At 43.8% G+C, this 24841-nt stretch overlaps 3 protein-coding genes and 1 long non-coding RNA gene across 7 annotated transcripts in view; 2 read left to right on the top strand and 2 right to left on the bottom strand.

Moving 5' to 3' along the window:
- Positions 1-441: 441 nt before the first annotated feature.
- LOC108127572 (transmembrane protein 70 homolog, mitochondrial) lies at positions 442-1517 on the top strand. The gene is made up of 2 exons (XM_017244701.3): positions 442-1230; positions 1285-1517. The coding sequence occupies exons 1-2, from the start codon at positions 727-729 to the stop codon at positions 1495-1497; spliced, it is 717 nt and encodes a 238-aa protein (XP_017100190.2). The 5' UTR covers positions 442-726; the 3' UTR covers positions 1498-1517.
- A 20-nt stretch (positions 1518-1537) lies between these two features.
- On the bottom strand, positions 1538-2725 carry LOC138926383 (uncharacterized). Its single transcript, XR_011442880.1, has 3 exons — positions 2635-2725; positions 1831-2572; positions 1538-1773 (listed from the first exon to the last, which is right to left on the bottom strand). It is a non-coding gene; the product is annotated as an uncharacterized lncRNA (long non-coding RNA).
- Positions 2726-2979: 254 nt separating this feature from the next.
- Urm1 (Ubiquitin-related modifier 1) lies at positions 2980-3648 on the top strand. Its single transcript, XM_017244761.3, has 5 exons — positions 2980-3063; positions 3118-3185; positions 3238-3319; positions 3388-3436; positions 3499-3648. The coding sequence occupies exons 1-5, from the start codon at positions 3026-3028 to the stop codon at positions 3565-3567; spliced, it is 306 nt and encodes a 101-aa protein (XP_017100250.2). The 5' UTR covers positions 2980-3025; the 3' UTR covers positions 3568-3648.
- Positions 3649-4408: 760 nt separating this feature from the next.
- Pura (Puratrophin-1-like) overlaps positions 4409-24841 on the bottom strand; it is a 50851-nt gene continuing 30418 nt past the window's right edge. For 2 of the 4 annotated variants that reach the window (XM_070279529.1, XM_070279530.1), the window contains exons 6-18: positions 23041-23124; positions 22831-22983; positions 22487-22610; positions 17842-18181; positions 16865-17530; positions 7416-7544; positions 6774-7357; positions 6549-6713; positions 5760-6492; positions 5489-5702; positions 5315-5431; positions 4862-5260; positions 4409-4608 (exon numbers count right to left, since the gene is read on the bottom strand). In XM_070279529.1, coding sequence (XP_070135630.1) covers positions 4409-4608; positions 4862-5260; positions 5315-5431; positions 5489-5702; positions 5760-6492; positions 6549-6713; positions 6774-7357; positions 7416-7544; positions 16865-17530; positions 17842-18181; positions 22487-22610; positions 22831-22983; positions 23041-23124 — 3908 coding nt within the window. Of the gene's footprint in view, positions 4609-4861; positions 5261-5314; positions 5432-5488; positions 5703-5759; positions 6493-6548; positions 6714-6773; positions 7358-7415; positions 7545-9639; positions 9795-16864; positions 17531-17841; positions 18182-22486; positions 22611-22830; positions 22984-23040; positions 23125-24841 lie in introns of those variants that run through there. The other 2 variants (XM_070279531.1, XM_017244953.3) reach the window with 2 other exon arrangements.

The following is a 24841-nucleotide window of genomic DNA, read 5'->3' as shown; positions in this document are numbered from 1 at the left end:
AAGATTTTTACCAAATAAAAACATATCGAAATTTTGTTCCAAGTTTTAAGTTTTCCTGATGGAAAAATGTGTATAATTCTGCTACTACTTGGCACATCCACAAATGTTATACTTTTCCGATTCGAGAATTTGAAGTACAATCATTTTCCATTAAAAACTGGCAACAAAATTTTTGACCCATTTTTTTCAATTTTTCAAAGGGGTAACTTCGTGATTTTGCCCAAAAATAGGGTCAAAATCTTAGATTGTTATTTTTTTTATATTTTGATGCAGATTAGGGGGAGGAAGTTCTCTGATTTATTAATGGTACTCCGTTTTTCGATCTGTTGTAAAGAAGTTGAGATATTCAATAAAAAGGGCGCCAAAAAATAAGATTTTTACCAAATAAAAATATGTCAAAATTTTGTTCCAAGTTTTAAGATTTTTTGATGGAAAAATGTGTTTAACAGGAATACAACCATTCTTTTTTATTGGATTCTTTTATTTGGAATTAAAACCCGAGCTACAAATATTTCCCTCCATTTGATTTAAAAATTGATACTAGTGTCAATTTGGTATCAAATATTTTTAATACCGTACAAAAAAATATTAGGCGGCATGGTGTAGCGTTAGTACATAATACCAGTATCGAATGAGCTTTTTTAAAACATCTGGCTACATCGTTGTTATTTAACTCCTCTTAGAAACATCTGATTTTATTTATTAAAACTTAATTTAAAAGAGGAAATGTTTACAATAAGAACAGTACTGCCCCGTGGGGCGCAGTTTGCTGCGTGCCTTGGCAGCGCAACCCGACAAATCCACCTGTCAGGAAGAACCAGATACATCGCCGGCTCCTATGGAGCACTACAAAAACAACATCATCAGCTGCAACAGGAAAAGTTTCCAAGCAGGTGGCTCGCCACCCAGTCCACTAAAGATGGATCGGAGAATGAACTGCAGCGCATATATTACGGAACATTGGCTCCCCGCATGAAGCTCGTCAAGTTTTTTTCGCTGAGCACGAGTCTAGCCGGCTTGGCTGCCCAACCGATCCTCATGGAGCAGGGAATGAAAATTGGCGGTACGGGAATGGCGGTTTTCCTCTGTTCGGTTGGAGGCTTCTTCACTTTTGTAACACCTCTGCTCCTGCACTTTATTACCAAAAAGTATGTGACTGAGCTGCACTACAATCCACAAACGGAGGAATACACGGCCACCACGATCTCACTTCTCTTGCAGAAAATAAAGGTAATGATCAACATGGTTTTTGGTTTTCTATTTCTATAGTCTTTTGATTTTCAGACGACATTTCGAACCAGTGACGTTGTGGTGCCAGAGGTCCCCGGCATGTTCACTTCCTTTTTGGTCAATAAGCGGCCTTTATTTGTGGATCCCGCATTGTTCGATGATCCTGAACACTATGTGAAAATCATGGGATATGATAAACCTATTGATTTCAAGCTGGATTCAAGTGTCAGGGAGGATAAGTCAACGAAAAGCAAGGAGCAGCAATAAATGGTGTTTACCAAAAGCAATTTAAGTTTTTTATTTAAAACTTAATTCATTTTTTTTATTATGAAATTACATTTCTATCCCAAAGATAAATTTAATATCTTCAGGCGACATTGAATCGCGGTCTCTGCATTTGATGAGTCTTTTAAGGACACGGAAAAGCTTTGCTTTGTAGTTATAGATATCCTTTTTTTGTAAATGATCCAAAACGTTAGATTTCGGCACCAAAAAGAATGGAAGAAATCCTCTATTTAAATGATTTGTTGTTTGAACAATTGCCTTTAAAATGAAATTTCAATATCAATTATTAAAATATTTGACGAAGATTACTCTTACCCGAATGAGTATTTTTCCAGGCGACTGATTCCAGTTAATATTTTTCTCGGCGTCGTTCAGGAAAACGCTTTTAATAGTGTAGCTAAATAGTAGAGGTAGATCGTTTGCATCCCTCACGGCTTTCAGGAGACGGTATCCATCCTTAAGGTTCTGCTTCTTATGCAAAACCATTCGTTCCCAGTGAGGAGCGGCAACAATAAAGGATAATGGATCATCCTCAGCTAGAGGGGATTTGAATGTTCTTGGCACTGCGTACCAAGCCTGCTCCCCGTTTCTATGTCGTGGAAATTCTCGAGGCCATTCTCTGGGGGAAAAAGCAAACGCTGGGACGAAATCAAAGTCGATAAAGTGGCAAGGATTGGTCAACAAAGTCGCCTTAATGGTATGGGCCACATGCCCATTGGGTATATATTTTAATCTGTAACGTCGCCCGCCACCGCACGGTATATTTTGTAGAAGTGGAATAACCGCGGCGATGTTTTTTCGGAACCATTTCTGTAACTTTCGCCGGCTTATGTAGAATTCGTTTCCATGTTGATTCGTTAAATGATAAGGAATGTTATTACCCCTGACCCGTAGGAATATGTAGCTTTGATGATGTCTTACTGGCACTGGATCTATAAAGCAGGGCAACTCCACCTTGGTTAACATGTCGAACTCGTTTGGCAGGTTGGTTCTAACTCTATCCAAATAGCTTCCCGTTAAGCTGAGTCCTCGAAAAGCACTTTTAAAAAATGGATCCCTTTGGGATATTTTATGAATAAAGGCGTTTTCGATTATTGTGGCGTCTATATTAAAGTTTACCCGATCTGTGGGTTTGATGGAAATGTTTTTCAGGACTTTTTCAATTTCCCCGCCAAAGGTACACATTGTTTGCTTGGACTTTTGCTTTAGCTTCCTGTGGCGTTCGTGTTGAAATGGAGAAACATCGATAATTCATGTTATCGCTGTCGATGTTTTTGTCACCCAATTAAAGCAAAAGCTAAAAAAGTTACTGAGGAAGAAAATATATTTACAATTTTAAATGTATAAATAAGTAAGTAAGTAACGTATAATCATAAGTTTTAAGGATAAATATATAATATTAAGAGCTTTTCAACTGTGTGAGCTCCATATGTTTAACCAAGACTTGGTCACTCTAACTAAATACCAAAACAAAAATATTAAAAATACTATATAGAAATCATATGGAATCATGAGCACGCCAGAATTGAATATTATATTGGAATTCAGGTAAATAAAGGTTTACTTAATTGATACTTAAAATTTAAACAATTTAACTCACAGCGCAGGGGCTGAACTTTTGTTTGGAAACATTAAGCGACGCCAGTTGGCCCTGGATGGTACAAAAAAATGTGAGTTTAAAGAATTGGTTTAAAAATTCGTTTATTAAGATTGTTTTTATAGGGAACATTGCTAACCTGCTAAAGTGGATGCATGCCAACATATTGACAGAGCGACCAGAACTCTTTCTTCAAGGCGATACAGTGTAAGTTGGCCATTAGTGTCCGAAATATTCACTTTAATAACAAAAATATTCTTGTGTTTTGTTTTCAGACGACCCGGCATTTTGGTTTTGATCAATGACACTGACTGGGAGTTATTGGTGGGAATATCCTTAATCTATTTTCTTTATTTTTTTTTATAAAGCTTTTAATTTAATTTCAGGGTGAATTGGATTACGAACTGCAACCCAACGATAATGTTCTGTTTATATCAACACTTCATGGCGGTTAGATGATGTCGCTCCAACTTGAATAGTTCTAAGTAAAATGTGTATTTATGTACAAATTTAAAAGAAAAATAATATAAGTGATTAATAAAATAAATTATCAGAATTACGTCCCCTAATCCAAATAGGTTAGGGCCCACACCGTCGCAAGCGACTCAGGTTGTTGGTCTCATCATGTACGATAAAATATATGGCTACGACTCCATTATAAGCCACATACCCAACGAAAAATAACTTGGGAATTATAATGTGCCTCAAAAAAACTCACCACAGTATTTTTTTAGGTTTGGCGGGATATTTAAATGAACAATTCCAACCGGGAGTTTTGACATTGAAGCAAACTTTATTGAATTTAAGTTTTTGCTTATAATTATTTACGATACATTTTTTTGTTGTTTAAATATAGATTTATGTATTATGTTTAAATGTAGGCACTTAGTTTACATATTATCTAGCTGTACGTAATGATCTTCGATTCAGATACGTGGGCGTGTGGCACATCCTATCCGCCCTCTTTCGTATTATCCATCCTCTATGGTGTGTGGTTTCATGGGGTTTTCGTGTGCACTGGTTCGATTGTGGGTTTTATGATCTACATACATACAATACATATATGTGAAATATGCTTCGACATTGACACGCTGAATTCAATAATTTCAATCGATTTTCCAAATCAAATACAGAGAATGTGACAAAAAAATTAACGAAACTAAAGTGTAATAAATAATAAATAACAAAAATAATGAAATAAAATGATCGATTATTCATCGTTATGATGAAATCGAAGATGAAACCGTTTGCTAAAGCTATAAATTGTTCGCTATTTAAATTCTAGGAGTAACTCCTCTATTTGTTGCCGCCGTCCGGACTTGCTGATTCCGCCGCATGGGCGTAGGATCGATACCGTCGCAGGATCACCGTGGAGGCGCTGGTCGTTGAAGTCGCCGATGCCGATGTTGTGGACGTCGACCAGCTGCTCCGGCTGCTCTCCCCCGCCGACTGCTCCTGATCCGGAGTGACACAGATATCCGAGACTATTCCGCTTTCTGCATTGGAGGGATATTCATATATGTGAGTAGAAATCTTAGCGGACAGTCACAACATACAACATAAACATGCAGCACACGACACAGATACGGATTACGGTTTACGATTTACGGTTTGTGGGTTAAGTGTTCATAAGGTGGTGGTGTTGGGATTATATACAGTAATACTGGGAGGTTCCTAAATGTATGTACAGGGATCAACTACTATCTACGGGGTGCCTCTAGAAGAAATAACACAGTTCAAGCTCAATACCCATGGACAGCTGGCTGACAATTGTGGTCGATCGTTTGTGGTGTCGTTTACTGCCTCCGAGTCCTTGTCCGTTTCCGCCCTCACTGCCGCCTGGCTCCGATCCTTTGGTGCTGCCACTGGCCCCGCTCTGCGACTTGCCCAGCTTGAGGGTCTGTGTTTCGTTGATTAGTTCCAGGGTGGCGCTGCATGGGGCTGACCCGGAGCTATGAGGTCCGGGCAGCTTACCAAAATGCAGACTGTGGCGTCCCCCACCACCATCATGGTGGCCGGAAGATGAGCCACCACTGATTGAGGAGCTGCTGGTTGTGCTGGTGCCACTTGACAGAGAGCTCTCCGAGATCAGCGAATTAGGGCGACGCATGCTGCCCTTTCCGGGCTCCGAGGGACGCAGCTTGGGTGCTACATAGAGATTTTATTAGATTTGGTCCAACATTAGACGACAACGGGCCTTACTCTTGTTCAGCTGGGCCAAAGGAATGGAGCGATCGCTGATCTGATTGTTGCTGGGTCGAATATCCAGGCAGGGTTTGCTGCCAATGCCCATCGAGGACATCTCCGCCAGACGAATTTCTGTCAAGGATTTAATAGGATTATTTATTTATTATTTAAAACTTTAGTAGAACTCACCTCTGTTTCGTTTCGCCTGCTTCCAAAGCAGTTTGGAGATCTCCTCGGTCCAGGCATTTTTGATATCCTCCGACATGCACTGCAGCATCCAGGTATCATCCGGCTTGCGTTTCCGGAACCATATCTCGAATTTGGTGGCCGAATCGCCAGTGTGGGCAGTGAGCCCAATGTCTGAGGTCTTTATGCTGTTTTTGTAAATATATATATCCAGATTCTACAAAAAAATGGTAGAATGAATTAGCTTATCAATTAATTAAGTAATAATGCTCACCTTGTGATCGGGAAAGCGTCTAGCCTTGCTGAAGAGCACCAGCTCCTCGAAGAGGAATACCTGACGCAGAGTCTTCTTTCCGCCGCGTCCCTGCCACACAAGGAACTCGTTCTGACGCAGCAGACGTCCCTGCTCCTTGAGATTCACATCGCAATCTCGAAGCGAATCCATGGCCAGAAGATCATTGCCATGACGCAGCTGGAACTTGACCATCTCCTCTGCGCGCTGCAGCTCCTCCACATCCGCGGCAATCTCCTGAAGAGCAGGGCCCTCTACACTCCGGCAGGCTTTGACCAGCTGCTGGAGAAGCAGAGCATACTTTCCCATCCGTTGGACCGGCTTAAGGAGGTATGATGCCAGATCGAGCTTATCCTCCAATTGAAGTTGCTTGGGCTTGAAGAAGGAGCTGCCGTACTCGCTCAGCAGAGTATCGCTTTTTGGTTTGTTCTTGTTGTACAAGGCGTACAGGTAGAACTTGGACTCCATTTCGAGGAAGGCGGCACCCACTTTCAGGGGATTTCGCTCGTACCGCTCCAGCTCGCCCAGGAAATGCGAGTTGTGGAACTCGAAGATCTTCTCGATGTTGCCGAAGATCACATTGCGCTGGCCCCTCAACGGCTGCGGGATGTCCTCCCGGAGCAGCTCATCGATGTAGTTCTCGATGACGTAGTAGAGGGAGCGCACATAGTCGCGTTCGGTACCAATCATCTCGCGCATGATCAATAGAAGCGTTCTAGATGGCCATAAGAATTTAGATAAGATTGTAATTCTATAAGATATTTGTCTCACTTTTGTATTTTCGGGTCCAGACAGCTCAACTCCTCCAGCTTGGGCAGCTCTAGACTGGAACCATGGCACTGCAAGTGGGCATTCGCCTCCATGGGGGAGTGCATGTCCATGTACCGCTTCGATGGACGATCTCCGAAGCACTCGTCCTCCATTAGCTCATCGTGACTATAAAAGAGAGGTACAAATATGTACTAAAATGGACAAAATACTAAGTACAAGACTTACTTCTTCTCATTGAGACTCTGGCAGGAGCAGATCCTAGCCAGCTTGGGATTACGTTCACAGTTATCGCAAACGCCTACGCCGGAGTCGGCAATCTTGGACTGCTGCTCCTCTCCGTCGCCGCCATCGCAGTCCTGCTCCTCTTCCTCCTCCTCGGGCTCGTCCATGTCTTCCAGGTTGCGGCTCTCGCGCCAGCAGCTGCAACTGCCACCCGAGGGGCCGCCCTCAAAAGATACAGAGCTGCCGGAGCTGCAGCGGTAGCTCACCCGCTTGCCGCTGGAGGTGGCGGGTGTGCTGTTGGCTGCCGGCAGGGTGTGGCTCTTCCGCATTGCCGGCCAGTGCTTCTCCAGAAGCGCTGTTGCGCCCAGCTGCTCTGCCAGGCGCTGCAGCTCCTCTCGCCCGGCGCCATCCCGCTGCTGCTGGCTGAGCAGGTGCAACAGGTGCCCGGCGGACTCGAAGCGTTCGTGAGCCAGTTCCAGATTGTGGGAAAATTTATCCAGAGCTGCCTTCAGGTTGTTGGCCTTCTCGCTCGGAACGGGGAGTTTCAAGGCTGCCGCATGTAGATCTCGTCCTTTGGCCAAATGTTTCTGAGGATTCAGCAATGGTTTTAAAAATCATTCATTAAAAGGAACATTCAACACTTACCATTGCGATAAAATAGAACTTTTCAAAGTCTTGCTCTTGGGCCCTCAGCTGCATTTCGTCGTCCCAGAGTAGCTGAGAAAACTTTTGCAGAATTTCAGCTTCATCGCTCCAGGTTAGCCAAGTGGTGACCTTAAAATATAGGACAACAGCGTTAGAAATCAGTGGGAAACCTTCAACTTAATGTTAACAAGCCCACGCTAGGCCAAGGTTCCCCATCGACATCTATATCTAAATGTATCTCCTCATCGCCACAGTCGTCTCCTCCCCATTTCCATGTCCCAATTCCCCGATCCCCGAGATCCCAGCGCTGAAAAGTGAAACTCATAGAAATGATCGACGCTCTAATTAGCCTCCACTTTACAAATTAAAATCCAATCGAACACAAATCAAATAAAACGACTCAACTATGGGTATTATGAAGCTCTAGCCTCCCAAAGGTATTGGAAATCACAATAATATAGCCACACAGGTAGACATGGCCAGAAACGAGAAAACGAAAAAAAGTAAAATAAAAAAACAAAACACAACAGCCACGGGGCAATCAACGATCTCACATTGATAATTTTGTGGCTCTAACCAATTTTTAATCACCTGCTGCGTCCAATTGAATTGATACAATCGACAAAGCCGATGATGATGCTGCGGAACGAAGCCTAACCAGCTTCCATACCAAACTGTGGCATACCACAACTATGTAGTATAACCATCCCAGGGAGCACCCGACTCCCAAAGATTCCCAGGGGGAGACGCGGGCGCGTGCTCCGACTGATTCACTTTCCGTTTTTGGGTTCTCCCCCAGCTCCTAAATCTGTAATTCTGCACAGAAAACAATTTTTATAAAATAGATTTGTTTGTATTTGTAGGGAAATAAAAATAAGGGTTTTATCTGGATCTATGCAAAAATATAAATATGATAAAAAACTGCTGACTCTACTTCTGAAACTCAAGCCAAAGAATAAACTTCATCAATAGTTCCCCAACGTTTTAGTCAAGTGTTGATCTTTTCTAACTTTCAGATAGTAACTCGGAACCTCTTTTGGGGGCATGTCCACGTCTGCATCCCATCCAAATGAATGAAAACCAAAACCTCCAGGGACGGTAGAGAAGTGGGAGTTGAAAACGGGGTGCTGGAGGAGATCGGGCCGAGGAAATGGAGCAGGGGCTCGAAACAGCTGCTCCAGTTTCACAGTTGCCGCACAATCGGCTGTCAGAGACGCTGACTCTTCATGCTCATCAAATATGGCAGGCACGGGTTTTCAGCAGAGTAATATATATAAAGAAATATATATATATATATATATATATAGACAATCATCTAAGCCATGTAGATACAGGGTGGTGCAATCAACTTGATTTCTTAATTGGCTTGATGCCTTAATTAATCTAATTTTAGAGCGGAGAGTTGGATTTAGCAGGGTGGGTTGATGATTGCATTGAATAGAGTCTGAAATACTCTTTTTTGATTAAATAAATTCTCGAATTATAACAGAATACCGTGTATTCTAAACACAACCCATTAAAAAAGGTATTATAGTCAGAACCTTATTGAGTGTAAAGTCACAAACGAAAACAAAAGACCTTCTCGAAACAGGCCATTATAAGAAACACTCTTTTGACTATTTGATCATTACACTAGTGTGTTTATTTATTACCAACCGACATCCAGATCAGTGTGAATTAAGCTGGGCATTGAAATCGGACCTTGGGCAATTCAATTTGGAGCCTCAACTATTTTCAATCACATAAAGCAGAACACATTGCGTCCGGGGATGATGTCATTATTTATACGAAACTTGTCATAACAATCGGTTCTAAATGGGGGCCCAGACCCAGATGGATCTGATAGCAATACGATCTCAAATGGATTTGCGTCACCCTGTATTGAAGAGAAGATGGAAAGCCGGCTTGCACAAATTGTTTACATCGAAATCGAACCGGCGGAGTGAGGCACTGGGCGCCTCACTGGGGTTTCGGGTTTGGCCTTTTTGGCTTTATGTGGCTGCGGCAGATTATTTCCCAACGATTACCCCGCACAGGCGGGCCATAAATTAATTAATTGATTTAGTAAAGCCCGGCCCCAAGTGGATTTTCACTGCTAACTGCACCGACGCTGATAAGACGCCGCGACGTGGGCTGATCAATGAACTGTGAACTATTAATAGCCGTCGATAAGTGGATCACCACTCGTCTCAATCGTCTAGAATGTCTCCAGCCGCTGACTCACATAATTGGCTGTTTCGGCTGCCAATTTACCGGCGCCTGGTCTTTCCGAGTTTGGGCCGTCCTCACTGCCGATCATGGCGCGATTGCCAACAACTCTAACAAAGTCCGTCAGACGCGACCAAAACTGCAGCAACATGCCACAGCCAGCTCAGAACCGCGACTGGAAGTGGAAAAGCTAAAGTCAACTGCTCTCCATCACTCACTCACTATGTACTGGGGAGGTATATAATGAGGCATTTTCAATTTCATTCCGATTTCCCGTCCTCGTCGCTGACAGGCGGCACTCAATGAAATTCAATAAAATCTAAACAATTAGCAAACACAAACAAAAACCAAAGAAACCGAAGAAAAAAATGGGTTAGACTGGGAGCCGGCACCCACTACCGACTGCCGATGACGATGTCGCCAATATCGGTGAAGTGGTGTCTTGCATTTGCTTACACTGAGAGTTTCCAGAGTGGTTTCCAGAACATCACTCTGTATGTTGTATCTTAACTCATACTATAGTCAAGCTTTGTTTTCCTTTCGTGTACTTAAGTAAATAGGCAAATGTCACCCATCCGCCTTTGGTGCTTCCAGTGGCATCTGCAACGACTGCCCGATAAGCCGGGGAGTCCATCCCCAGCGGATGTGGAGCCGCTTTGTGCTGATAAGCCACTGCATTCGAGTTGACTGCACTCTGTTCTCGGGATGATCTTAGAGCTCCCAAGTCAGCTATTCCCAACTCTGGCAACCTACTATGTGCGGCCTGACATAAAACGCAAATTTAACGTGACAGTTTTACAAGTTGATCGCATGCGCCATAAAACACATGCAACACCTACAACAGCAACATGCGTTGCTTTGCGGCGGCTAGTTGTGAGCATGCGTGGCTTCCAGTGGTGGCCACTCCTGCTCCTGCTCCTGCATCAGCTATGACTGCAGCTCCCTGCTCCTTTCGCTGCTGACTTGTAATTTACACAAATGTCGCGCATTTATCTCTTGGCCATAAACATTTTTTAAGCCACAATATCGAATTTATTTTGACACTTTACAAAGTTGTCGCCAATGTTGCAGTTGTTATTCTAGTTGTTTCTGCTGTTGTTGCTATTAGAGACAACCAAAAGTATTGGCATTTCATGTACCCTGCAATAGGGTGATTCGATTTGGCAATTCGACTTGGCCTCTACTTTAAAGAAGATCGATTCTGTAAGTCATTATATGGAATGTTTATGGCTCGTTAGCTTCGGACAATGTCAACATATGGTTCAAGTCTTAATGGATTACAATTTCCGTTTTCATGGCAATAATTAATAGGAATCATATGTTTTTACATCGACTTTAGTTCTAAAACTAAGTGATATATACAAAACCCAAACCAGTCCTTAGCAGTAATTAATGGCAAGTCTGTCTACAGTTCTCGAATTTCCCCAGAGTATTAGCCAATTCGGTTTTATTTAGCAACTCCACTTATTTGTGGAGCTGTTTGGGGGATTCTGCGACTTCTATTTCTGGTATTGGGTAATTTATTTGAAGTACTACTTAAATGATATGCTCTGCCATTTGGCTGTCTCATTTCTTGTTGGCTAATTTGTTCTCTGTGCCGGCTTGTTGATGGTCTTGTGTCTCTGGGTTTCTCAAGCATATCGCTGCCGGCTTATCTCTGGCTTTTAAGTATTTCTGTTCAAGTTTTTTTTTTTGCGGCTTTGAATTTGAATTTATGGCAGCGTGTTAGAAATTATAGCGACGATAACTGGCCCAGAGATCAGAGGAATTGCGATCGGAATGCGACTGCGCCAAGTGAGACATTAAACATGAAAGCCGACCACCATTAATGGACGCCATGGTAACTACATATGTATGTAGTACATATATCAGGCGGGGAAACCAATTGAAATGTCAATTTTTCTTAGCACCCTGTTGCTGTTAGTTGTGTGCTGGCCAAGGTGATTTATTTCGAGTTTTATTGCCGGCCTAATCCCTTTGGGCCCACATTTATTCGATCTCCCACTGGGCCGAGTAAGGGGTTTATGAGTGGAAAACGCCGAGGCACGCATGGCTGGTAATAAAGCAATTTCGTTTAACTATTTTACGGCAAAAGGCGATTACAATTTTACTTATTTTTCACTTTCCAAACCAGCCAAGATGCACGAATGCTGGCTAAAACCCAGCCCCAAAGCCCCAGCTCCAGCTCCAGCCAACCACCAATCTCAATCCCTGCGACACGCACCGAGTCATAAATTGTGGCCACAAAAGGCCAAGACGTTAATGTGGTGACAATATTGCATGCAACCGTTGTTGCTGTTGCAAGTTGCTGGTGTGGCTAGTGTTGGTGTAGCTGCTGCTGGCAGTAAAGCTGCTTTGCCGCCTGCTTTGGCGCAGCAAGTGCATCATCAAAATATAGGCGGGGCAGATGCACTTTAATAAAAACTGAAAAGAAAGATCGGAATCTCTTCATTTATATCTCTGAATATAGTTAAAAAAAACTATATTTTTTTAGGAGTGTACAGCTTATCGTCGATCTGGCGACACTGTCCAACCGAAACCCCAACTACCAGCAAGACTCCAGATACTTGTGGAGCTACAAATCCAACTGCATTGGGGAGCGGACGTGACGACGCTCAAAAAATGATGACAGCTGTTGATGAAGTTGACGATTTCTAAAAATGCGTGTAAAATTAGTGTTAAAAAACATGTCAAACCCAATGTGACAGTTACGTTTTGACGTCCACTGGCGGCGACAACAATTACACTTTGTCTGTTGTCTGCGATTGCCCGACCCCTTCGGTTATGAAAACCAATTCCAATTCCAAACCAAGACCACGTTCAAGTCCAAGTCCCAGACCCAGTCCCCCGAGCAGGACCAGTGTTAATTCAATAAATACGCTCTCCATGGACATTCTGAGCCAGACCAAGACGGTACAGGCCAGCCATCCAGCCAGGCCAGGCCAAGATTGCCATCGGCGATGGCTGGCTTGCTAAGCGTATGATTAACGTCCGTTTTGATGACACGGCCAGCATGGAAATATGGTCAGGTGAAGGAGCTATCAAGAGGAGTAGGAGGCGCAGGAGGCACTGGAGGAGCAGGAGCAGGAGCTGCATTGTTTGTTCGCGTGGAACATTTGCATGCAACAATCTCAACCGGTTGCGATTGGCGGCACTTGCGGCAAGCATGTGTTCATTTTATTCGACCAGGAGTACGAGTACGAGTATCTTGGGAGCCAAGGAGTAGAGATGACAGCAGACACGAGTGCTACATCCCATCACGCACGAGCTAACATAGCAATGGAGGAATTCTAAAGAGTTAAGAGAGGTCTCCATAGTTTTGAAATATTTCAATTATTTTTAAATAAATATTAATTATTTGGCTTTTAATCTCTAATATATTCCTAATAAATAGAAATAAATAAACCACCTTAAGTCAAGCTCAACCACAAATCCTTTTAAGCCTTCTCCCTGTCAGGTTCGCCCAGTTTTCATGGCCCACTTGAGATTTGTCAAGCTGCCAAAGTGCTTATTAGCTTATTTTGATTTCTCAATTTCTGGTTAGCATTTATCCGAGTGTCGGCCACTAATCGACAGTTGGCTAAGCAATTGACAGCTGGGATAAAGCCATCGAGGACAAAGTGGAAAAGCCCCGAATCAAGATCTCATTTTCCGCCAACTAATTGCAATTAAGGGTAATCGACTCTGGAGACCGTTAGGAGTATAAAGTATCATAACCAGTTCTATCAGTTCTATGGGAAATTAATAATGGTGTTTTATGCAACGGGGTCATTAAATTAATTTCAGTGTTTGGCCATTTGAAAATTCTGAATAACTGAATAGCTAAATAACTAAGTAACTTATTCAACGTAATGTGGAAAAATGGAGGCGGCTTCTCACACACTGGGAGTCCATCTCTATTGGGTGGAAAAAAAACTTATTATGCCTGCGAGGGCTAATGCATGCAGTTATTATTAATGCCACTGTGGATGGGGTCCCGGGGCTCCATGTCGCAGGGGTTCGCCGCGTACCCGGGACCCGGGAGTGGGTATGTCGACAGTAAATAAGCCTTCATTTTTCATGGCTCTCGCCTGACCGAATTCTATGCAGCCAGTTCTTGGCCAAAAGCAGCTGCGGTCTTCTCGATATTAGCTCTCTGGACTTGTGGTCTGGGGTTATGCAAGTCCACCAAAAAAAAAAACTAAAGACTCAAAAATTAGAGGGGGGAAAGAGACGTTGTTTGCCACCGCATTCCTGGCCTTAGACGGGGGTTCAAATGTCAGGGGCCATAAATAAGTTGGCCCAAACAGGCGACCAGGCTTCTGCGACACAGATGCTCCAGTGGAGCAAAACGCTCCTTATGGTAGTTGGCAATTCAAGGCGCGAAACAATTAAACATAGTTTTCATTGCACAAAGCCCGCCGACAAGGCGCAAATTAATTTGCGACTAAAAGAAAAAAAAGCCACTCGCATCTCAGAGACTCAAAGAAAGCGCGCTAAGCAAATCCAATTTCACCGTCAGCAATGTTTATTTATCTGTCTCCGCAGCTGCATTTAGCTCTTTCACCCAACTCATGGACATATTTGTGGAGCAATCCACCTTCATCTCCAGCTCGAGCTTCAAGATCTCCAACCAACTCCATCTCCATTTCCAGCGCCCAGTTCCAAAGCTCCCAGTTAATGCAGCCGATCAACAATTTAGATATAATATCGCATATCGCATCATAATGTCATCAGCTAGCTGGTTGCTCTGGCCACAAAATGGCGACACCAGCAGCAGCAGCAGCCACAGCAGCAGCAATAGCTATAGCAACAGCAACAACATGCAACATCAGCAACATCGGCGGCATCTTTTTTCGCACCTTGTTTGAATGCGCACGCCTAATGGACGACAGCGACATTATTTAGCCGGCCGGCTGGCTTGCCTGTCGACTGGAGACTCTATTCGTGGTCCAGTTTTGTGTGTTAGGCTTGTTTTGGCATCGGCTGTTGGTGGCGGGGATTAAATATTTAATTAAAAAGAAACAAGATGAATCCCTGATCAATCGGCACGGCCAGCAACGAATACACTAACCAGAGATCTTCAAGATGGTTGCCGTTGATAAAAAAAAAACCAAAGTCCGCAGAAGTATGCTAACAACTTGTAAATAGCCCTAGATTCTAGAATCTAGATAGTATAACTTTCCCATGAACTGAAACTACTTTGGAAATCATGTGGAGAAGAAATAGTCATGGTTTTTAATGGTTTAATGGATTAATCTTCAAACCTATCCCTTAGAAGCATTGTTTCTTTATAAATTATATTAGAAAAGCTTTATAAACCTTGTCAGCTAATCCAAAAATAAAAAGTTCGTGAGAGTATCTATGAGATATATAAGAGGACAAGACAAAAGCCAATCACGATCTGCACAAAATTGGTAGCTGTCAACGCCTTTTTAATTGAAAGCGTGTTGGTGTTAAATACTCGTAAGTATCTCTTAGTATGATTTTAGCGCCGATCGCGATATGACAAGCGGGACAAGTCGGACAAACGGACAGACTGACAGGCGGACACACGGACAGGCGGACTGACGGACAGTCAGTCTCTCGGCCAGACATACGGACAGTTGAATGGACAGGCAGCGGCTTATCGGTGAACTACTTTTGAAATGGAAATGAATGAAATGAAATCAAATCAAATGAAATGAGCAGAGCCAGTGGCAAAGCCAACGAATCGAATCGAATGCGAATGTGAATGCGAATGCGAATCAATGGGTGCCCCAAACTGCCGACAAATCGATTGAAAAAATCACTAAATCAAAAAAATGAGAAAAAAAACAAACATACTGAAAAGCACATAGTCAGCTAACTAGCCAGGTAGAGGGAAAGATTGCATTTAATTTCTTTAACCTTGCTTTCACTTTTCTCATTAACTTTTCGTTTGGCAATTAAAATTCAATTTTTGCTCAAAATCAAGTCAGATAAATGGCCGCACATTTCTCAAAACGGATCGCGGAGTGCGCGGGAGCGTGTGAAAAGGCCAAGAAACGTTAACAAGCCACTGAAAATTTTTAAATGCCAATTTCCGCAAATTATTAAATGAAATTGAGGATTTCGTCGACGTATCTTATACATCTTGGGCAGAGGATGGAGCTGGGAATGTGTATTCGATCCATGTGTGGTAGCTGCGTGTCGTGTATTTGCAATTTGACATACTTTTGTTGGCCAAGAAAACTGCATCTGCACCACTGCACATAGAGAAATATTGGCTATTTCCAAAAGGGTCTAAGAGACTGGCAATAAAGTTTAAAGAATAATTTTCCTCTGTGTGGCTGCTGCTGCATCAACAATCATGATAATAATGGCCAAATAGTGCCGCGAAAGTATGACGAATATGTAAACAGCAGCACTGGCTAATCCCGCAACAAATGATTGCGATTAATCAGCAGGAATTGCATTAGCCTGGCCAAAAGGCGTTGCTGCAACTGTCACTGCTGATTAATTTTGCAGAGATACTTGCCGGTAGATAGTACCAGAGGACGACTCGTTGTGGGTGCGTGCGCCTGCAATTACGCTCATGACGGGCACGGTAGCGATGGCAGCCCTTTCGTCTTTTGGCCAAAACTCATTAACGAGTCAATTAAAATGCCAGGAAGCAGTAGCGTAGTTGCAGCAGCAGCAGATGCATCTGGTCAGTCACATGCTGTTGCATCCACGCAGCTGCCTTGGCTTGACTTGGCTTATCTAACGGCTCCATTTGGCTGCTGACGCCGACTGGCAGCCTCATCTCTCAATTCCCCCCAAGATATAGCAACTCGATCCTATAGCTAATGCCTGCAACTGCCTTGTGGAGTGAACGCTAAGCGGATGCGCGTAATAAATTAATAAAGCCAGCATTAAATGCAATGCATATTCAATTAACAATGTCAGGTGAGTGCGTCGCGTATCTGCCAGATACATTCGGCATTCGCATTTCGTTGTGCCTGCCGCATTTCCTGTCAGCGAACCCAAATCCGAGTGCCCAGCTCATTAAAGCCTCCAGCACATCCAGCTACAAAGTTGCCAGGAGAAACCCATTTTATGGATATTATAAATCGTTCGCTGAACCTAGGGAACAGTGCCAGTCAAAGATACTTTCCATTTTCGTATTGGACTCAAGGGAATATCTAGCTGGGCTATAAATCAAAGGATTTATCAGGACTATCAGGGTGCTCTAAAGATACCTCTCAGTATGGAAGGTTATAAGCTCTGTAGATTTTTCCCTCCCATAGTAGCGTACTTACCTCACTGATCTCATCCTCCAGAGCTCGCTGTCTGGTCAGCTGCCGGAGTCTCTCCCGACGCTGCTCCGTTAGCTGCTCCAATCGCTGGGCAGCCCGGTCCACCTCGTTGAAGAGGAGCGACACCTTGCGCAGCTTTAGGGCGGCATCTGGATTCAGGACCACCACAGGAGTGGCTGAAGGAGATGCCGTTGGCGAGGATATTCTGGGGCTGCTGGGACTGCCAGGAGCAGTGGTTATGCCGCGGGCCAGCTCCTGCAGGAGGACCAGTTGACCCGCCCCCATCTTTCGCAGGCTGTGGAGCTGGGAGTCCATCAGGGCACGACTGAGGGCGCGGTGCTGGCCGTAGAGTTGACGCCTCGTGGGCAATCCCTGGAGATCGGCGGCCCGGATGTCGCTGAGGGCAGCCACCAGACGGCCCCCGGCCGCCGAGCACTGGCGCTGGAAGGCCTCCAGCTGGGCGAAAAACTCCCGCCACTTGCCCGCGTCGTGATGCCTTTGGCCGGGCAGCTCCGAGAGGGCGGGCACCGAGGGCAGCACTCCGGAGGGGAGCTGCGATGGCGCAACACTTGTCGTGACTTGGTCCACGCTAATGAATTTAACCAAATGCGATGGCGATGGCGATGACGCCGATGGCAGGGGCGATGGTGGCGATGGCGACGCGGGCTCCTGTTTGGGGTCAGAGTCAGAGCAAAACAGGGGATTCGATGTCATTAGTGGCCAAGTTCTGTTTACCGGGCTGGTCATGTTCGTAGGGTTAATTGGCTGGGGATCAGGCAGGGGCGTTAGCCCGTTGCCTGGCCTCTTGATCCTGCCCTCTGACTTTTACACAGAAAGAAATTAGTCTATCTTATTTGCAAAGCCAAGCTCATTAAGAAAAATGTATTTATTGTTTGTTGAACCAATTTTTTTCTGTGTAAACTTCTTGTGAAATGGAAAAGGTCATGCTCTAAACTGTAAAGGTAAAATGGGAAACTCACCGGCCGATCACTGTTATTGTTCTTCAGCTTCTGTTGCTGCTGCTCGTTGCACAATTGCAGCAGACTCGGTTCGGCACAAACGACCAAAATTTCACAATTACCAATTTGTTTGGCCAATAGTCTGAGACTTTGGCAAATTAAGTCGATTACGCATAAGTGCTGCGACTTCTCGATGGCAATTAAAATTGTAAATGTCTGTTGGGCGGGATGTGGCAGTTGCTGCTGCTGTTGCTGATGTTGCTGCTGTAGGTGATGCTGTTGGTGATGCAGTTGCTGCTCTGCACTTTTATGGCCATTGATTGTTGCTGTCGTTCCGGGTGTTGCCGGGGTGGGACAGGAGCTGCAAAGGCAATGAGAAACGAGTAATGAGTTGTGGCTCGATCCGGCCAAGGTGCTTCTCTTCTTGGTCAAGTCGCATAAATAAAATCAAAGACTATGGCTTGGCTTTTGATCAGAGATGGCAAAGGGAACTAGTTGAAAAAGATAGCCTTTAGTTTTTAGATATATTTTAAAATAAAGTAAACTTAGACATAATATATAAGTCTAAGAAGTCCCAGTTTCTCCAAGAATTTCTTATTAGTATACTTAATAATGACATTATAAATTTCTAGCTTTAGTCTCTAAAATAGCTTTAGTCTCTAGCTTTAGTCTCTCTTATAAAAACCTCCTAAATAAATCCACCTATTTTCAGATTTCAATGTGAACTGGTTCCCATGTGGGCTGCCCAGCTCTGATCATTTGAAAATCTCAGTACTTGGGCGGATTGGGTGGTAATACATATCTTGAGACTGGGTGATCGGTGATCGGCGATCGGAAATCGGGGATCGACAGCCAAAGAGCGAGCAGAACACACCAACTGGGCTACGCCCAAAACAAGTTCAGCTTAATTGGCAATAAGCGGCCTCTGCACTTGGCTTTTAGTCCAAGTCTCCGTGTTAGCCCACAACCAGATGAAGCACTTTACCTTTCAGTAAATCAGCGGGCCAAAGCCACGTAACTATGACAAGTTGGTAGCCACTTTTAATCAGCGTAAATAAAAATTGAAAATTGCTGCTAATGGCAGCCGGTGGGCATTAAGGCCCCCAGAAGCTCAAGCCCAAGCTTGAGAGCCGTGTCTTAACACTTTAGCCAAAGTTTGCATAGTTGCCAGTTGAGGAATTCTTCACTGCTTCGCTGCCACATTGCCACAAGTGGCCCAAAGAGCTAACTGTAAACGCATGCCACGGAGACGAGGTCTCGATTCACGGTTCTCAGTCTCAGGTCTCAAGTCTCAGGCCTCACATGGCAATTGGCAGTCAGAGCCACAAGTCCACCCCCGTTTTCATAGTTAGGCCGCCAGCCAACCTGGGCCGCAGTTGCATTTGTTGCAGTTGCAAATTGCACGCAATGCTCCGCCGCGAGATCCGCTGATGTGGCGTGTTTGCAGTGCCTCCAGGCCTTGCAACGCGCGGCCTAATGATGCCGCACAGTGCGGCTATAAAGAGCGCCTGGCATTTCAATTTTAAAGCAGACTCTGTACTATATACACGTTCAAATGAGCCAGGGGCTCTTCCGTAATTTATCCGCCAAGAAGCGGGAATACACTTACCTAATTTTCACATAATTATAGAAGCTAATTATATGATTTTTTTTTTAAATTAAAAGATTCCTAAACAACGAAACTTTACAGTCTTAAAGGAAGACTATCAAGAAAATAGTTAGGATATTTATAAACAAACCTTGTATCAACTAAGAACTTGAGAATGATTGCCAAAAAAACTTGTAATTTATTTCTGAAATTCCTTCAAGCCTCTAAGCTCAATGTATGTCTGTATTTTTACTGCGAATTTCCCAAAAAAAAAACTCTCTTAATTTAGTTCCCAAGAAACTAACTTTAAAAACAAGTCTCACACCCATATTCTGTGAACTTTTCAAAACGCATTTCAAGCCAATGACTTTAACCCCTTCACGGGTAATTATAATTGGAAACCTTTGCAGATTTAAGGTGACGATGGATGCATTTGGGTTTTTATGAAATACCGCGAATGCTCTCTCTTTTTCCGATTTAGTAGGGCAAGACGCATTAAAATATGAGCACAATCCTAGGCCCAGGTCGAGCGTGTGTAACCCGAGCTTTTCTTTTATATCCGTATTATGCGCGGGCATGCATATTTATACGCGGAGTACCCGCCCGCACTCCGTGGCTCCGGAGTCTTGTACCTTTCGCAGTCGAAGGTTCCGATTCCAAGAAGTGCTGGCCGCCAAACTCTGTCCATAAAAACAAATTTAATTGCAAGCTGTCACACACACACAAGGGAGGAGGGAGTAGTTGGCTGTGGATTGGCATCAGAGATGCCCCACTCGGGGAGGGAGGCAGGAACTGGGGTCGGAGTAGGAGTCGGAGTCACAGTCGGGGTCAGGCCTTTTGGCCCAGACAAATGATGTAAGCTCCGGATAAGGCGAGTGGCCATGTTGACACTGGTGGCGCGGTGGTGAAAACTGTACGATGGCCAAACATCTTGGAGTAACATCTAATATTTGCGTGAGCAGCCATCAGCCATCGCAGCCATTCGAGCTGTCCATCTGGCTGACATTCGGAATTGGACAGCCAGCTAATGAATACCTTACACATGTCGGCAAACAAACGCAAATAATGTCAATGGTTTGTCCGTCCATCTGTCCGTCTAGCTCGTCATGAGTCAGGTCAGTGAGATCTGGATGCGAATGGGAATGGGGAACTGTGGATGAGATGCTGATACTGATGATGATGAGACGGCTTCTGCTGGTGTACCAGTTTTTATTTCATTTTCTACCAACAAAAAAATCACTAAAAACTTAAGCTCTTACACCAAAAAAAAATCAAATATTTAAGGCTTAAAAAAATCTTAAAATTAAGTATAATCTTAAACGAAACGTCACTACTTTAATGGTTTTCAATATTTTAATTTTTATGATCATTTTTTTTTAGACTCTGACTCTGAACCTGCAACTGCCACCGGTACCACAAATCTGTACAAATGTTTGTCAAAGACTTTTCTACACGATTTGGCCGCGTTTTACCAATTGGCATTGAAGCAATTAACATCAACATGCAGCTGGAGCTGGAGCTTGAGTTGTATCTTAAGCTGGAGTGGTACGAGTATCTGAGAAACTGGAACGGGAATCGCGCATGGCAACTCTAAGTGGCCGCCAGATACGAGTGTTCTCTTATGTCGATTTAGATTTCACAGATTTTCTGATATTTCCAGGAATCGTGTGGAACCTTGGCCAAAACTAAATAAAAAAAAAAACTGTATATAACACTAACAAAATCCATTATAGAAAAATAAAAGTTCACATCATAAATTTTTAAAGTGTCACGAATCTGTCTGGACGAAAAAAAAAAACAAAAAATCATTCATATGCCTGCAGTTATGGCTCGGTCTCCTTCTGTCAAAGCCATACCTCTCGGTCGCTCTTTAAAGGGAAGCCGCACAGAGACCCTCGGACCCTCAAACCCTCGAAGCCCCAGAATTCTAGAACCCCTGAACGCCGTTCGGAGACGTGCCAGCAGAGCCAGCCCCGCCAGCCTGAGTGGAATTCTAATTTACACTGTCCTCCACGGAAAACTCTGTTCCTCGAAGTTTATGGATTTTTTTTACAACATTTCCCATGACCTTTGGCGTGATCCCGTAAATTAATCACGTTTTAAATGGTATTTGGTTTTGGTATTTTGGAATTTCTTAGAATTATAACAAGGTTTTATTGATACACTTTCAAACGGTTTAAAACCAACTTATCTATTATCCTTTGGTTAAATGACACTCGACCTCTTTTTATTAGTTTTTATAAGAAATCCTCAATGTATTTACTTTGAGGCTGGCTCTTGAATTAATTTAGAGATCTGGGCCAGATAGCCAACCCTGTTGGACAGTGTTTATCGACTTTTAGCCCAGACTTTTGTTCTATTTTCTAAGGCAAAGTTCTTGGCTCACAATGCAAGTGCTGTTCGATGTTCCCGTTCCGTTGCTGCTTGTTTCCTTTTAGCCAAAGTGGCAAATTGACTGACATGCATTCGGCGAATGGCTAAGAAGACTATGGGCCAGGGGCTAGGGAATCGGGGGAGCAAGGGGTAGAGTCTATTGAGGGAGTGGGAACCGAAACGACTTAAAGGCTTAAAACGCAGCTTGTCGCTTCGTTCCCAGCGCCAGCCAATGCATTGCCTTGGCAAACTGACTAGCTGGCACATTTGCATATCTGCTCGTAAATATGGATGGGCCCCGGCTCTAGTCCCCCGGCTCCCGACCGGCTCCTCTCTCTCTGCCTGAAAGTCTATGAACTTATTGCCAGACAAATTGAAATGCCTGATTCGGATGCAGATGCAGATTCAGGTACTAGCGACTGGTACGGGTACTGGTTCTGGTTTTTGGTTCTGCCAGATTCCCATTGCCATTGCGATTGCCCACAGCTGCTCGTTGAGCCCATTCCCATGCGTTACTTTGACACTAAACCGATGAAGCTGATTCTAATTCTGATTCAGATACAGATTGGCACTGAAAAAAATTCAAGCTTAGCTAAAATAACAAGCTCTAGGCAAGAATCGAACCTTTATATCTTTAAGGTATTTCAAGAAACCTTTTCTCTCTCTGTATAGATATAGTTATGTAGATTAAGATCCCCCACTCACCTGCGATCGGGAATTGTGCTGTAGCAGAGGAGCAGAGTGGCCAGTTCGTAGCAATTGAGGCCGGCGGACGCCACACAGGCAGCATCCACAGTCACAAGTGGGTCGCCTTGGAGGGTGCGTGTGCCTGGAATAAAAATAAAAGATATTACATTCAAAATAAGCCCAAAGAGATGGGAGATGTGAAAACCATCTGGAGGTGTGGGAAATCACACACACAAACACATAGAGATCGAATTGGTTCGCCCTGGGTGGCCTGGCCACTTCGATAATGTGCGAAAAAGCGTGTGCGAATTAATTGAAAAGCGCCAAGTTTATGATTTTCTTCAACATTTTTTATGTCTAACCAATTTTTGCCATCGATGGGGAAATGGCTGCAGGCAAATTGGCTGGCGGGGCGTTACAAAGCGATTCCAATTTATAAGCAAATTTGGGCTTTCGGTTCAGTGAAAGTCTAGAATCAAGGCGGCGGGCGGCGGCAAAAATGGAAAGTTTGTCACCTAGGATGTGGATGCCCAAAATGAATGTGTATGCGGATGGGGTATGTGGATTTTTACCTGGTAGGTAGACGCCACTGGTCAGCAATTTCTCGGGCAGCTCACCAATCGAGCTGGGCAGGAGGAGCTCTGTCTCGCAGGTTTCTACAGTGGGAAAAAATAATATAATGAGAGTTATAATCAATTTTATACAAAGACCTTAGGTAAATAAGATTTTTTTCAGTGTATAAATGGGAACCAGAAATAACGAATCTCGAGAAAACTCACACGAAAATAAAAGAGACCAGTAGTCTGTCTAAATATGGGTTAATTGTATTTTAAACGCCCGACGGAACCTTGAAAACTGGTCCAGGATCTTGCACCGTTTGCATAATAATGTCATTTGATTAATTTCATGCTGCCGAACAGCCCACACCGGCTCTCTAGGAAGGGGGCGTGGCTGCTGCTACTTTTTGTGGCAAAACGAAGCGAAAACGAGTTCATCATAAATTTTTGTCGACTGCCCCGGGGACTTTCGCATGCGACAAATATTTCTATGATAAATGCGACACATTTCAGCGTCTCGGGAAATTCTGCACTCGAAATAGTTGAACTCCGGGGCCGGGCTTGGGCCACCTGTTGCCACATGCGGCATGGAAATTGCATCGGCAGAGAGCCTGATTTATGCCCGCTTGCAAATTGCACCCACACCCTGGCCAGCTAGCTGTTGAACGCATTCCAGCCAACAGTGGGTGGATATAGTTGGGAAAATTCCAATAAAAACTATTTCGAAAAGGTCAATCACATTGGTTAAATGAAATGAACTTTAAAGGGCTAACAGACTATAAACTAGAGGTAAAGTAGAGGAGCAAAGTTGAATAGAAATGTGATTTGTTTGTAAAGGCAAGTTTTTGAAATTAAATAGCCCCTTATGAAACAGAAATTAATATTTAAAAAATAGTTAACTAATTCGAAAACATACTTATAATGTTGGAATACCCTTTTCCATATCTAAACTCTAAACCCAATATCTTTTCTATAATATATCTTAATTTTAGTAAGCCCCCAAAAACCTCTCTTGAACCACTGTGGCTTCCCATTGCATTGCTTTGGTTTCTCATTTAATTTTCATATTTTAGGCTTTGACAAATTAAAAGGCATTTGCACCGTTGTCGCTGCCACAGAGACAACGATATTTTGCGGCTAACCGCGTCTCGCCGCCGGATGCCGTGGGTTGAGTTTGCCGCTGTTGTTCAAGTTAATGGCTAATGGCTAAAGCCGCGACTGCCGACGGATCACCACCTCCTCATCCTCCTGCCTCTCTGAATGGAACATTTTGAAGGGGCACTTTGGGCCGCCAATAAAGAATGGCTGTTAAGAAATAATGGCTATAGATAGAAGTGGTACTTTTCGAGGCTTGAACTTAATTGAGAATGGCTCAAAGATTTAATGGCCGCAGTTGTCATGGGATTAGGCTGCTTTCAGAAATTATGAAATCTCTATTAAGAAGTTGGCGAACAGCCAAAATAGAATTCAGAATAAGCCACCCATTGGGATAGGTTCCAAGAAGCAACATGTTGTTGGCCATGATTTTGGACAAGATTTCACTGTCGCACACTTTCGCATAGAATTCAGACCATCCCAACCCCCAGCTCCAGCTGTGATTATCGGTGGACTATCTGGGGATTAATTGAATCCAGTGCCGGGCAACATTTATGAACAGAAAATATATCAAATTAGCGCTAAAACTGAGCGTTATCAGAGCTCTAATGGTGGAGCCACTGGCCCGCCACGAAAATCCACATCAAAGCGCCGTTCAAAATGAGCGCAGATTTAATTCCACTTTGGGTTGGCTCGACTTTTGGCTCCGGGGCGTTTAATT

Source organism: Drosophila bipectinata, chromosome 3L (genome assembly GCF_030179905.1).
Source record: "Drosophila bipectinata strain 14024-0381.07 chromosome 3L, DbipHiC1v2, whole genome shotgun sequence".
Lineage (NCBI taxonomy): Eukaryota > Metazoa > Arthropoda > Insecta > Diptera > Drosophilidae > Drosophila > Drosophila bipectinata.
Note: the sequence above shows the minus strand (reverse complement) of the source record. Positions and strands in the feature narration are given on the sequence as shown.

What these genes read in the sequence shown, in the direction of transcription:
- LOC108127572 (XM_017244701.3), top strand. Translation starts at nt 727, where the DNA reads ATGTTTACAATAAGAACAGTACTGCCCCGTGGGGCGCAGTTTGCTGCG. An exon ending in TTCTCTTGCAGAAAATAAAG is followed by an intron (nt 1,231 to 1,284) that starts GTAATGATCAAC and finishes TTTGATTTTCAG; the next exon opens with ACGACATTTCGAACCAGTGA.
- Urm1 (XM_017244761.3), top strand. Translation starts at nt 3,026, where the DNA reads ATGAGCACGCCAGAATTGAATATTATATTGGAATTCAG. An exon ending in CCTGGATGGTACAAAAAAAT is followed by an intron (nt 3,186 to 3,237) that starts GTGAGTTTAAAG and finishes TTGTTTTTATAG; the next exon opens with GGAACATTGCTAACCTGCTA. An exon ending in TTTCTTCAAGGCGATACAGT is followed by an intron (nt 3,320 to 3,387) that starts GTAAGTTGGCCA and finishes TTTTGTTTTCAG; the next exon opens with ACGACCCGGCATTTTGGTTT.